The 13,027-nt window shown below is 32.6% G+C and overlaps 1 protein-coding gene across 1 annotated transcript; it reads left to right on the top strand.

Annotated features, from left to right (window-relative positions):
• Positions 1–9,522: 9,522 nt before the first annotated feature.
• On the top strand, positions 9,523–12,715 carry LOC142527159 (ABC transporter G family member 14-like). Its single transcript, XM_075631885.1, has 5 exons — positions 9,523–9,971; positions 10,237–11,029; positions 11,377–11,553; positions 11,635–11,822; positions 11,911–12,715. The coding sequence occupies exons 1-5, from the start codon at positions 9,807–9,809 to the stop codon at positions 12,553–12,555; spliced, it is 1,968 nt and encodes a 655-aa protein (XP_075488000.1). The 5' UTR covers positions 9,523–9,806; the 3' UTR covers positions 12,556–12,715.
• Positions 12,716–13,027: the final 312 nt, after the last annotated feature.

The following is a 13,027-nucleotide window of genomic DNA, read 5'->3' as shown; positions in this document are numbered from 1 at the left end:
CTATGACATATTAAAATCACAAAAACTCTTCGTAAAACGGTCTCATGAGTCAATTTTGTGACATACATCTTCTATCTGAGTCATCCATGAAAAAATTTTATTTTTAATGTCAAAAATATTATTTTTTTACTGCAAATATATTCATAGTTGATTTGTCTCTCGAATAAATATTATGACGTATTAAATAGGCTCAAAAAGCTTAAACGATTCAAAAAAAATTGCCTCAATCATTCATAAATCATATATCATTTGTATTTTGTCTCTAAGAATGCTAAACCAAGTTTTAGACTACTTTCAATCCGCAAATCAATTATGTAGAATGATCACGTGCATTTAAACAAATTAATGTTTTTCAAGAATTTACACATTTCACCATTTTTTTTTAATAATTAGGGTCAAGGGACTTTAAATGATATAGTATAACGATAGAAAAAACAGGCCCAACTGATCATAATAAACGCTTAAATCACTTATGTGCATCCAAAAATTTATTTCAAAATCAAGTAAACGTCAAATAAGTTTCAGAATTCAATTGTCTATTCCGTGCCACAAAGAACACCTCCTCTCTAAATACAAGTGTCTCATATAATGGGAACAACGCATATAAAAGTGTGAACTTAAAAGTCATTATAAACATACACATAGAGTCAATAACTTGGTTTTAAAATATTGTTTTTGCCACATTTTCATCATTGGCCACAAGATTACGTTATTCCACGACCCTGACTCAAACAGACACTAAAAATAGATTTATTTTTATATATATAACAAATAAAAAACAGACTAAACTAGACATGCTTGCAGAAATCATGGGAACACAACTTGAAACCCTTAAAAGGCTCCACAAAATTTTGAACATATATTATCCTATATGTTGTAAGATGAGAAAATGAAGAAGAGATATAAGAAATCTCCCCTTGTATTGATAGACAATTTGAATTCTTGGGGTGGAGCTTTATTTCCATCTTTTCTCTCGTTTTTCGACGCATTGGGGTATAGGAGGGTGGCAACCCCAAACTTTGTCTCCACACTAATTGGCAATGGACAAAAATTAAAGACCCGAATACAAAAAAACAAATAATAAAAATAAAAAAACTAGAAAATCTTGGGTTTCCTCCCGAGCAATGTTTGGTTTATAGTCATCAGCTCGACTATGTCTGCACTTCCAAAACTTCTAGATCTTTTCATAAACTGCAGACATAGAGGAAGCAAAATAAATCAAGTTAAACGATAGAAAATAGTAAATTAAATAAAAATAAAGAAACTATAAATTAAAATCAAGACCACTTGGTGACAGTATTAGTGTAAAATAAATTAAATCAAATCCCGACAGTGGCGCCAAAAACTTATTGCATGTTTTTTGTTTGCAAGCGTACAATTGCCAATTTTTAATACATGATGAGTAGAGTATCATTTTCACGAGGATTGAAAATGTAAATCAACTCTAAACACTCTATTTAAAATAATCTAAATTTTATTTATAAAATCAATTGAATATTTATATAAACTAAAATAAAATAAATAATGCTGATATTCAAAAGAAGTTTCATGCCTCTCTAACTCTATAAATATCTCAGGTTGTGTTTTCCCTGTGGTCTTATTCAAAATCTCATTTCTCGAGTGATAGATTCAAATAAATATAAAGATTCAGTTAGTGATAATAAGAAAAACTAATAATATACAAAATAATATTCAAAATATAGGATTCAAATCAAGTTAGGTCAATCACTAGAAGCAGCCAATAATTTTATGATGAAATAATTAAACACATAGACATATTCAAAGATCAATATCATCATAAATCAAAGCAAATAAATAAATCACAGAGTAAAATTGATACTCCATCCTCATACGAATTTCTTTCTTCTTGTGATTCAACTATCTCTTGTCGTTCGCTCACACATCTCAGATTCGTGTCTCGAGCCTCTTTGAATGCGTAGTGGTGTGGTGTGGTGTGGTGTGGTGTTTGGGTCTTGTGTTGTTGGGTATTGTAGGGTGAAAGATGAACGAGTGGCTCCTCTTAATCTGATGATCTCCCATTTTTATGTGCTTCGAGAATCTTTTGGAATTATTTTGTAGGCTAACATAATTTTATTAATTGTATATGGACAAGCTATCTTATAAAGACTCAATAAAGTGATATAATTAATTATGAGTTCTCAAAGTATTAAATAAATCGATATGATTCACCTTATGTATAGAAACCCAGTCCAATTATATTTTCAATGATGGGCTGAAGACTGCTAAAGTTATATAAGGTTATGGTCTCCGAAACACAAAGAAGAATACAGAATATATACGGTACATATATTATAGATCTCTCTCATTCTCTCATCTAAGGCAAGAATTAGGTGGTGATTCTTTGTTGTCTTGGAAAATTCATAACCCTGACGCTAGATCAATCAATATATTATGGTACATGTTTACTGTTATTAATTTCTATTTTCTGAAATGGTGTGTTGTGATACATGAGTTTAATCACATGATTTATAAATTTAATTTTATTAAATCTCCAACATGATCAAGTTGGACGACTGTTTCCCAGGATACAACGGGACAACCAGTAGTAATCTAGCACGAAGATACTACGTCGATGAACTGAACAAGTACCTAATATGAGGTCGAACAAATAATTTATTTTTTTGCCTTTTACTTAAATAAAAACATATTAAATCAAGATCCTATCAAATTCCCAGTAGTTTTTAGTATTATATATCGTGCTTCAAATGGAATACAATTAAAGCAAGCACCACACTCGAAGGTTTTCTTGACTACAAATCTTGATCATATAGTGCTTGCATGCATGTCATTCTCCTCCACTAATAGATATGAAATCATCCAATTTGGTATTATATGCAGGCATGAAATATCAGAACCACTTAATTTAAGGCGTGCATATATAGAAGCTTGTACTAGTTCTTTCTTTTTCTTTCTTTCCTTCTTTATATAAAACAAATTAAACCCGGGATTTTTACCAAATATAAAAATCCCGGGATTAATTTTTCTTTCGATTAACTTTAGTAAAAGTATTTGGCTATTCCATGTCATATAAAATTAATAATTTTACAATCGACTAGCTAGGGACATGGTAGGCTTAATTGGCATGGAAAATGAATCAAATGCTACATATATGTAATCACTTTACGGAAAAATCTATAATGCGGTTGTTTTTTTGAATGGTGTCTTATCATCTATCATTGAATTCTACCAAGAATTGATTGTAGTGACATCCAAAGATTGTTCAAAATATCCACACAATAAAATCATAATAAAATGAGGCATTGAATTGACACATATCGACATATAAGTGCACATGCACTTTCATATGAGATCCTACCATCGTTAGATATAGTATGAGGTCGATGTCATGACGATAGGTTGTGAGACGAATCTTCTATTTAGATTAAGCATTTTGTAATTTGGCCGTATACACATGCAGGCGATGAATGAGTATATTTGCGCTAATATTAGTGTGTGAAATCTTTGTCCGAAAATTGTACGTACGAAGTCTATGACTTAGCCATCTCTTTCTATGTTTCTTTCAACTGTTTGTAATAAAAGCACGGTTTCCTGCCTTTGTCTAAAGAGAATATGCTAAATGTTCGAACAACTAACATCTTTCAAGCTTAATCAAGACATTAATTAATCTTATTTAGTTCTTTTTTTAATCAACAAGACCATTACATTGATAAAGATTAAGTTAAATAATTAAATCTTCTCTAGTGGCCTCAATACAACCTAATGAATTAAATCAAGACACGAGGATAAACCTAATGGCTTGTACTTGAATGGGAAAGATTTACCTAATTTATTGTACATTAGCAATATCAAGAAAATTAGTTGCTATGGTGATTGATTATTATATAAAATAATTGTGTTCAATAGTTACTAGGGTGAACTTATTTGAACAAGCAGTATAATTGTCACGTCCCGAGTCCGAGCCCGTGCCTGCACAATGGACCCCTACAGCAACTAATTCGTATTCGTCCTCGCTTTACGAAAATTATTAACTCAAATTGCTATAAAAGTTCATTCATTGTAAGCCATTATAAACTCATTTTAAATCTTTAATTTTTAAGATGTGGGACAAGGGTATCACAATATTACTCATATATCTATCGATAAAATCGACAAATTGTTGATGCATGTTCTTAAAATTACAAAGGACTAAATGAACCAACCTTGATAGTGTGCTTAAAGTTGCAAAAGGTACAAACTTTTGGGACTTTTCAAGATTAATAGTAACAGCTGATATTTGTTAAGGACTTTGTGTTATCCCACACACAAGATAGCATAATTAATCGTATTCGGAAAACCTAATACCAAATGGCGACGAGGCTTAATAAGAAATAAGAATGCACTAATTATTTATATTTTAAAAACATGTGATCTCTTAAATCAAATGCATACTTCATCTTACTTTTAGAAATGAACAATCATTAGGCCTCCAAACCCACTATTACAAAAATGTGAATTAATTAAAGAATCGACTCAAAAAACAACTTCATCTCACGTTAATCGACGTATATAGCTTAGTGACTCAACCAAACTCTACAAAAGAGTGAGAAAAGGAGAACAATACAAAATTTACCAATTATTTGTGCATGAACCAAACATAATAATCCACGTTTGTCTTAATTCCATCTTCTAAAATTTTAGGGTCACTCCTATTTTGCAAATCTACATCAATCCAAATTGTTAATCTTAAACATTTTAGGACCTAATTAATCTTATCTCTTACTAAAGTAGGTGCATTAAGGTAGTTGTGACATGAACAGTTAGGACAAAAATAATACACATAAAATCGAAAGGGGCATATATGAGAATAATTAAGAAAATGTACAAAAAAAAGTTGGTGGAAGATCTCAATTTATTAAAAATTCAAAGATAATGAATGCGTAGGGACATCACATCCCACAATCCACTATGCTTAAGCATGATTCGTACGAGTATCATGTTCACAAGCATTTGTGTGTATATAATATTATATATATATATATATATATATATCTTAAAAAAATTAAAAAAGAATCATTTTTTTTAAAAAAAAATTTATTATTCCCACTAGGAATTAGGTTCTTGCCATGTGTCGGCTTCTCAACTCGATTCTATCGTATCACAAATGACCAATCCTTCCATTTGTGCAAAGTATCTCCCATTGTTTCCTCCAAGTATCATGTTTGGCTTCTCATGGTATTAAAACTATTATTGCCTTGTTCATGATAAAATTAAATAATTTAAATAATAAACATATAAAGTTTAAATATAATTTTAAATGGGAGGAAGACCACCAAGCTTTTTTCACCTTAAATATTATTATTGCATGTACATATTTTAATTAGAGCTGATTTTATCTTGTCCTAGATGAGATCTTATAACTTCTAGATTTACTGCTGCTTTCCGACGTTAAATTTGTTTTCTGAGTTTGCGACTGAAATTCGAAAAATCGACCTCACATTAACCTACACAGGTTTTACCATGATGCTACACCCGTAGGGACGAACGAGCACCTAAACTTGTTCGATGTGCTCGGTGGTAGAGCTAAATGCTTGATAAAAGGAATCATGTGTGTTTGAAAAATCAGCCCAAACAAAATTCAGTGGGGGGCAATCATGTGTAAAGACATTGGTGGTGGTATTGGAAAGGAAAAAATAAATAGATAAGAACACAGTAAAATGAGATAAAAGTGGAGGAGCCACAGGATGAAAGTTACTTCCCTTTCCTTGAAAGTGATTGCCTCGACTGGGAAGCCTGCATTATGGAGATATATAATCAAAAGCAGATCTAAGGTCATTTGAACTGCTAGTGTTGCATGTAAGATGAGTAGGTCTCTTGTGAGACGATCTCACGAATTTTTATTTGTGAGACGTGTTAATTATCTAATATTTAGTATAAAAAGTAATATTTTTCCATGGATGACCCAAATAGAAGATTCGTCTCACAAAATTGACACATAAGATCGTCTCATAAAAGTTTTTGTTATATAGAATTTGGCTTCCACGCTCACAAAGGAGACTCACGATAAAACACAAACAATTTATCTATCTATAAAAGCTTGGATCATGAGCTTTGTTTTCCAATTGTAAAAAGATAAAAATGACATCATCATCAAACTCAAAAACTCAATAAAGGTCCATATGTAAAATTCTAACAAATGCTAATGAATTATCACTACAATATACATTGATTGTAGTAATTTATATCACTTTAAGAATAAAATGTAACTTCTACATTAATTTTCTCAAATAATTCATCTTTATACTAACCTTAAATATTTTATCATTTTATTTCCTCTCTACATGTTTTTTATGATTTTAATGCAATTTTATAATTATATTTTTAGTGTAATTTTCAATTAAGTAATAAATTATAGTATTACAAGAAGATATATGAAAAAAATCAAATATATATGCAATAGTAGAATAGCATGATAAATATAGAATAATATGATAATATGAAATCTAATATGTTTTATGGTTTTTTTAACAAAGAATCAAAAGTAAAGAAATTAATAAATTATTTAGGAGAATTTATACCAACAATTATGAATGGTAATATTAATAATCTCATAAAATATGAATCTTTTAGAAGAATTCGGAGAGTTTAGCTATGATAAGAAACTGAAATATTTTATAACATTTTTAAAAAAAAATTATATAACAAATTTATAAATTCAATAAAAAAATTTGTAGTAATTGAAACATATACTAAAATTGTTTAATATTTAGATATTAAGGAGCAAAAAGTAAATCCGATCTTAGTTCTCAAAAATAGTGGAACTAAAAGCTGAGCTAAAATATATTTTTTGGTTTCAGTCCCAAAATCAGCTGTTATAATATATAAATTTTAAGATATAATTGTAAAACAATTAGCTTTACCGTCTCACATGTTGTATATATATTTTATTTGATATTAAAAATAGATCGTAGTAAGATTTTTTAAAAGAAAATTATAACTAAAAAATTACATGCATTTGATCGTCAAAACCGATCATCAATCAAAATTCAAATATGTAATGCATGGAAAGAGATATTAATGAGCAATAGAAAGACACATAAATTATTTTCTACTGTGAAAACAATATATGACATAATCTTTATATACATATGATATTTAATATCTTTATTTAATTATTTTGAAATCAAACTAACTAATTAAACAAATAAAAATAGCATTTTTTTATGAAAGTTTATTTCATTAGTTATATTTTAAATTTTAATGATGAAAATCATACTAATAGTTCAAAATTTATATTTAATAGTTATTGTATTAGTTTATTTGATATTTAACATAAAATCTTATCCAAATTTGTATTTCATTACATATGTTGATTTATTTATTATTTTAAAATTTTATTTAACTAAAAATTAATAGTCATCAATGTTAGCCTACAAAAGATAGATTCCGATATAAAATTTATCCGCGATATATAAATCTCAAAACAAAAATTTAAAAAAATTCCATGTTATATATTATTTAAATTGAACATTAAGGGTAATATTTTACTATCAATATTATAATTTACTTGGTTTTGATATTGTTTTGATGAATTAATCATGATGATTTTAAATTGATAATTATTTGTTCCTGGTGTGTTCGCTTTACTTATGTAAATTTTATATATTATGTTCATTATCATTTATTATATTATATAAAATCAACGGTTTGAATTTTAATTTAAGAAACAATTTTGAAATGAACTTATATAAGTTCTTAATTAATTTATTAATCTAATATGACAAGAGATTAAACTCAGATAAACTATAAAATGATTCAAATTATCTTTTTAGAAAATTAAATTTTTAATTTTTATTATAATTGTTAGTTGCGTACATCGCATGTGCTTTATGTTAGTTTATAAAAATAGAACTATCGTATTTTCTTATATTTTTTTAAAAAAATTAAAAACTAACACCAACCTTGTATCCTTTGGGGTTCTCTAGAATTATTTTCATTTTCACGAAACATAAATAAAAAAATACTTTCATTCCACTTTCAAATTCCCGTACATAGCCATTATTATAATTCAACTTTTCATCATCACCACCGAAAACAAATCTATCATTATATCATATCTTAAAATAGTATTAAAAAACTAATCAACCAAACCAATTCCGAAAATAAATTTTAAAAAGTAAATGTATATAACCAAACTTACTAACTTTTTCAGTAAAAGTAATTTAAAGATGGTTCAGCTAGCTTTGGCAAGAATTTTGGATCAGGAATCCATATCTGCAATCTGTCCAGCTAGGATACAAGTAGAACAAAGCAAGAGGGAACATGAACAAGACATGGATTGGTACTGCAGAGTTTTCTTAGCCAAGTCGACAGGCGACGCCGCGGCGGTACTCCTGATGAAGAGAAGAGAATGCTCATTTAAATAGTCTAAACAAAATGACAGATCTTTAGATTTTATAAAGGTGTGTTAAAATATGCGAGACAACACAACTCGATTTCTATTAACTGTGTTTGTGTGGCTCTTATTATCGCTTTACATGCACGCATCGCCTGCGAATGTGTGACGGTATCTGTGTTATGCACATCCAGTGTCAAGTATACAATTTGAAAGACTAGATAATACTGAGAGACAAGGTAAAGTGGCTCCACCATGTCCCCATTCCTTTAATCAACCTTAGTGCTCCGTAAAATTTTTCTATGGACAAGATTTGTAATCCATTGATGGGTTCATCCTGTAATCATCTCTCTTTCTAATCCACTGGCCGAAAATGTGATAATGGGAAAGATGAAAAAGGAATAAAAGATCGAGGAGATAATTCATTAAGAAGAAAAACTGTGTGGAGAATCTAACCTCAACTCCACCTTTCCAGTGAATGCTATACTAAACAGAGAAAAGTGTCGCAAGTTATCAGTCATCATATATGGTTGTATCTGATTCTCGACGATTAGATCGTCATAAATTTTCAAATGATAAATGATGTTTAGTATTCAGGCATAGCTTCGGGGGATATGACGTGCCGGCGGACAAGAACTGAAATGCATATAAAGTAAGAATCCATTCGCAGAACCATATATAAATCAAACTAATCAGTAGCTAATATGGGTAAAGAGTGAGGAGGAAATCACTATAGTTGTCCACTATGAAGAAAACAAGACTTGGATGCTTTATGTTCAAATGAGAACCTAATTAACACCTCAGAAATGCTTAAAAAACACAAGCGTTTGATTTTTATTCATGTTTCCTATGATATTGCCATATTTGGTTCTTCTTCTGTACTCCAACTTCCTCCATAATCATTAGATAAGTGATAGGTTAATATATATCAACTTGTTCTTCGCAGGCAAAAAGCACTGTGGGGTTCCAGAAAATAATATTGTTCAGTGGCATGGTTCTCACTTCCCACTAACAATTTTATAACCACTTGCATGAAGATGTAAAAAAGTGTTGCTCGTAGGAAAGAGAATACCATAAAAAATATTGGAAATAATAAAGCATCAGATGTTAGCAAGAGAGAAAGGATGCTTATATATTAATATATGCTAAAAAGAAAAGGAAGAGACTGCTATAAATCAATTACTAACATAAACTAGAGTGGAACTTTCTTTATGAGAGAGATGGGATCCCACCAGAAATGTTAGGCCTACATGAAAAACTTTAATGTGTGAGATTTTTGCGTCTGTGTCCGCGGTTATATATTTGTGAATCGATCCTTTCACTGGGAACCAAATCTAAAAACTGCTGTTAAAACGTCTGCCTCCTTTCCATCCTATACCAATACACCACGAATTTTTCCACCTCTACCGATATACCGCGACAGGAAACAGTTTGAGCATCAGTAGATTTAACCATGCCCCTGTGTTCCGTAGCACCAAAACCAGAAAATGATGGCACTGAACTGGAGAAAGGCCTACCAAAGGAGTTGGAGACCTGCGACACGGCATATCTGGCTTACCCAGCTCAGAACAATTCACAATCCTTTCTACAGCGGACATTATTTCCAATAAGTTTAAAGGTCTCCCCCACCCTTGCACACTTGTCTTTTCACACCGATAATCACATGCATACATTAAAACAGACTCCAGCAAGCCACCAGCTTGCTTGCATTTTTTAAAAATGTTAAAGGCAGTTGACAGGATAGATTTGCACAAAAAGTTATGTATGTTACTACTAACAGCTAATGGTTTACTAGATGAAGATAAAAAATACTACAACCTTTCTTCACTTAGGAAGATATTAGCGACATGTTACGCCTGCTGAATATTCCTCTTGTGTTTCAGTTCAAAGAGATTGTCTACAAAGTTAACTATGAGAGGCAAGGAACTTGTTGTGGAGGAACCTCTAACCCTAAAGAAAAAGTAATACTAAATGGGATCACAGGCATGATTTCACCAGGGGAGATACTAGCGATGCTAGGTCCATCAGGCAGTGGAAAAACCACACTTCTTACAGCCCTTGGAGGTCGTCTCTCTGGAAACTTGTCAGGCAAGATCACTTACAATGGTCAGCCTTTTTCAGGCTCCATCCGACGTCGAACAGGATTTGTTGCACAGGATGATATTCTATACCCAAATCTTAGTGTGTTTGAAACTCTTTTATTTACAGCACTATTACGGCTACCGAAAAGTCTGACCAGAGAAGCAAAAGTACAACATGTGGAGCATGTCATAACAGAACTGGGGTTAACTAGGTGTCGTAATAGCATGATAGGAGGGCCCCTTTTTAGAGGAATATCAGGAGGGGAGAAAAAAAGGGTGAGCATAGGTCAAGAAATGCTCATCAATCCAAGCTTACTGTTACTAGATGAGCCCACCTCAGGCTTAGATTCCACTACAGCTCAACGAATTCTGAACACAGTCAAAGGACTTGCTACTGGCGGTCGAACTGTTATAACCACCATTCATCAGCCCTCTAGCCGACTCTACCATATGTTCGATAAGGTAGTCTTGCTCTCTGAAGGCTGCCCAATTTACTACGGTCCTGCATCAACTGCCTTGCAGTACTTTTCTTCAATTGGGTTTCCGACATCCATAGTTGTCAATCCGGCTGATCTATTGCTTGATCTTGCTAATGGTAATTAGAAAATCATGCTTTCCACAACAAGTACTTAGCACAAGCACATAGTTTATGGTCAAGGACATTGCCCCATTTATTCACCTTTCCTGATCAAGTAGCATAAAGAGTCAAATTACTCTACACAAAGGTTGGTTCTGAAAATATGAAATGGGATTTAACAACACAAGACCCACCCGCAGCTCGTTAATTTCAATCGAGTATAATTACATCTTACAGGCTGTACTAATCTATCTAACACATGCATTAACACTGCCAGCAAGAAATAATTATAATCACGAATCTAGATACTTGTCTATTTTAGAAAATGGAAATGAGAAGAAAGTCCTAATTTTTCACATTTCCAGGGATTGGACCAGATTTCCAACACTCTACCAATCACAGTGACAACAGTCAGCAAGATCCAGCATCTGTAAGAGAATTTCTCATCTCTGCTTATGATAAGAACATCTCTACCAGGCTGAAAACTGAGTTGTGTAGTTCAGACGTAATTATCTACAACTACAACGAAGAAAACTCTACGAGTAACGACTCTTCTCCCTCAAAATCAGAGAACTTGTACATTTTCACAAGCTTGTAAGGTTCACAGTTTTCAAATGATGTAGGAGATGATTTGAAATTCGAAAAATGGTGCACAACATGGTGGCATCAATTTCATGTCCTGCTATTACGAGGATTACGGGAGAGAAGATTTGAAGCCTTCAACAGGCTAAGAACCTTTCAAGTTGTAAGTGTGGCGATACTTGGAGGTCTTCTATGGTGGCAAACCCCACCGTCTCACATTGACGACCGTGTAAGCCTTTTCCACACATCCATGTTTATATTATTACGTAATTATGATGTATTCTCAAGTCTGGTAATTAAGAATTACTTCCTTGCAGATAGCCATGTTGTCCTTTTTCTCTGTATTTTGGGGCTTCTACCCCCTTTATAATGCTGTTTTCACCTTTCCCCAAGAAAGGAACATGCTAAAGAAGGAAAGGTCATCTGGAATGTACCGCCTCTCCTCCTACTATCTAGCCAGAACAGTCGGAGATCTTCCACTCGAGCTTGCACTGCCAACCATATTTACCCTCATCTTTTATTGGATGGGTGGCCTTAAACCTGACCCTGCCACCTTTATCTTCTCCCTTCTAATTGTTCTTTTAAGCGTCCTTGTTTCCCAAAGTCTTGGATTGGCATTTGGCGCCATACTCATGGATGTAAAACAAGCTGCAACTTTAGCCTCAGTTACAACATTGGTTTTCCTTATTGCCGGAGGATACTATGTGAGACAAATCCCCCCTTTCATGGTCTGGCTAAAATATCTGAGCTACAGCTACTACTGTTATAAGCTACTTCTTGGAATTCAGTATGATGAGAATGATTACTATGAGTGTGCAAATGGGGTCTACTGCCGAGTCGCAGATCACCCTGCCATCAAATCTGTTGGTTTGAGCCATATGTGGATGGGCATTTCCATCATGGTGCTGATGTTGGTGGGATACAGATTTGTTGCATACCTAGCTTTGCACCGATTGCGATGATGGATGCTTACCCGTTCACCAGCATAAGAAGTTCTATTTCTTCAACTGAGGAGTGCTTTTAGTTTAGGCAAATTCCAGATGGCCAGGTTTTGATTACAGAGCTCTAAAACTTCAATGTAGCAACCTTCTGGCTGTGGTTTATATAAATCTTTGGAAAAATTGTGTATTTATCAGTTTATTTTTCCCACCAATTCATATTGTTCTTAATTTAGATATGCATGCTAACTAGAAAACGAGTACCTACAGCCATTATGGTTGATGAAGATGAGACAAACGGCAAACAATACTGATGCAGCTAAAATAAATGAGTCGAGTAGACTGCACACGCGAGATCCGACTGATTAGTAATTGGTCCACTTGGCCCGTAAACGAGCTCACCTGGCTGGTAAACGGATCCACGTAGACGATATACAGTTAATTTGCGGGGCGTCACCTGCGTCACGAACACTCGTTAAGTGGGCGTCGGGAGGGT

This window comes from Primulina tabacum, chromosome 15 (genome assembly GCF_025594145.1).
Source record: "Primulina tabacum isolate GXHZ01 chromosome 15, ASM2559414v2, whole genome shotgun sequence".
Lineage (NCBI taxonomy): Eukaryota > Viridiplantae > Streptophyta > Magnoliopsida > Lamiales > Gesneriaceae > Primulina > Primulina tabacum.
Note: the sequence above shows the minus strand (reverse complement) of the source record. Positions and strands in the feature narration are given on the sequence as shown.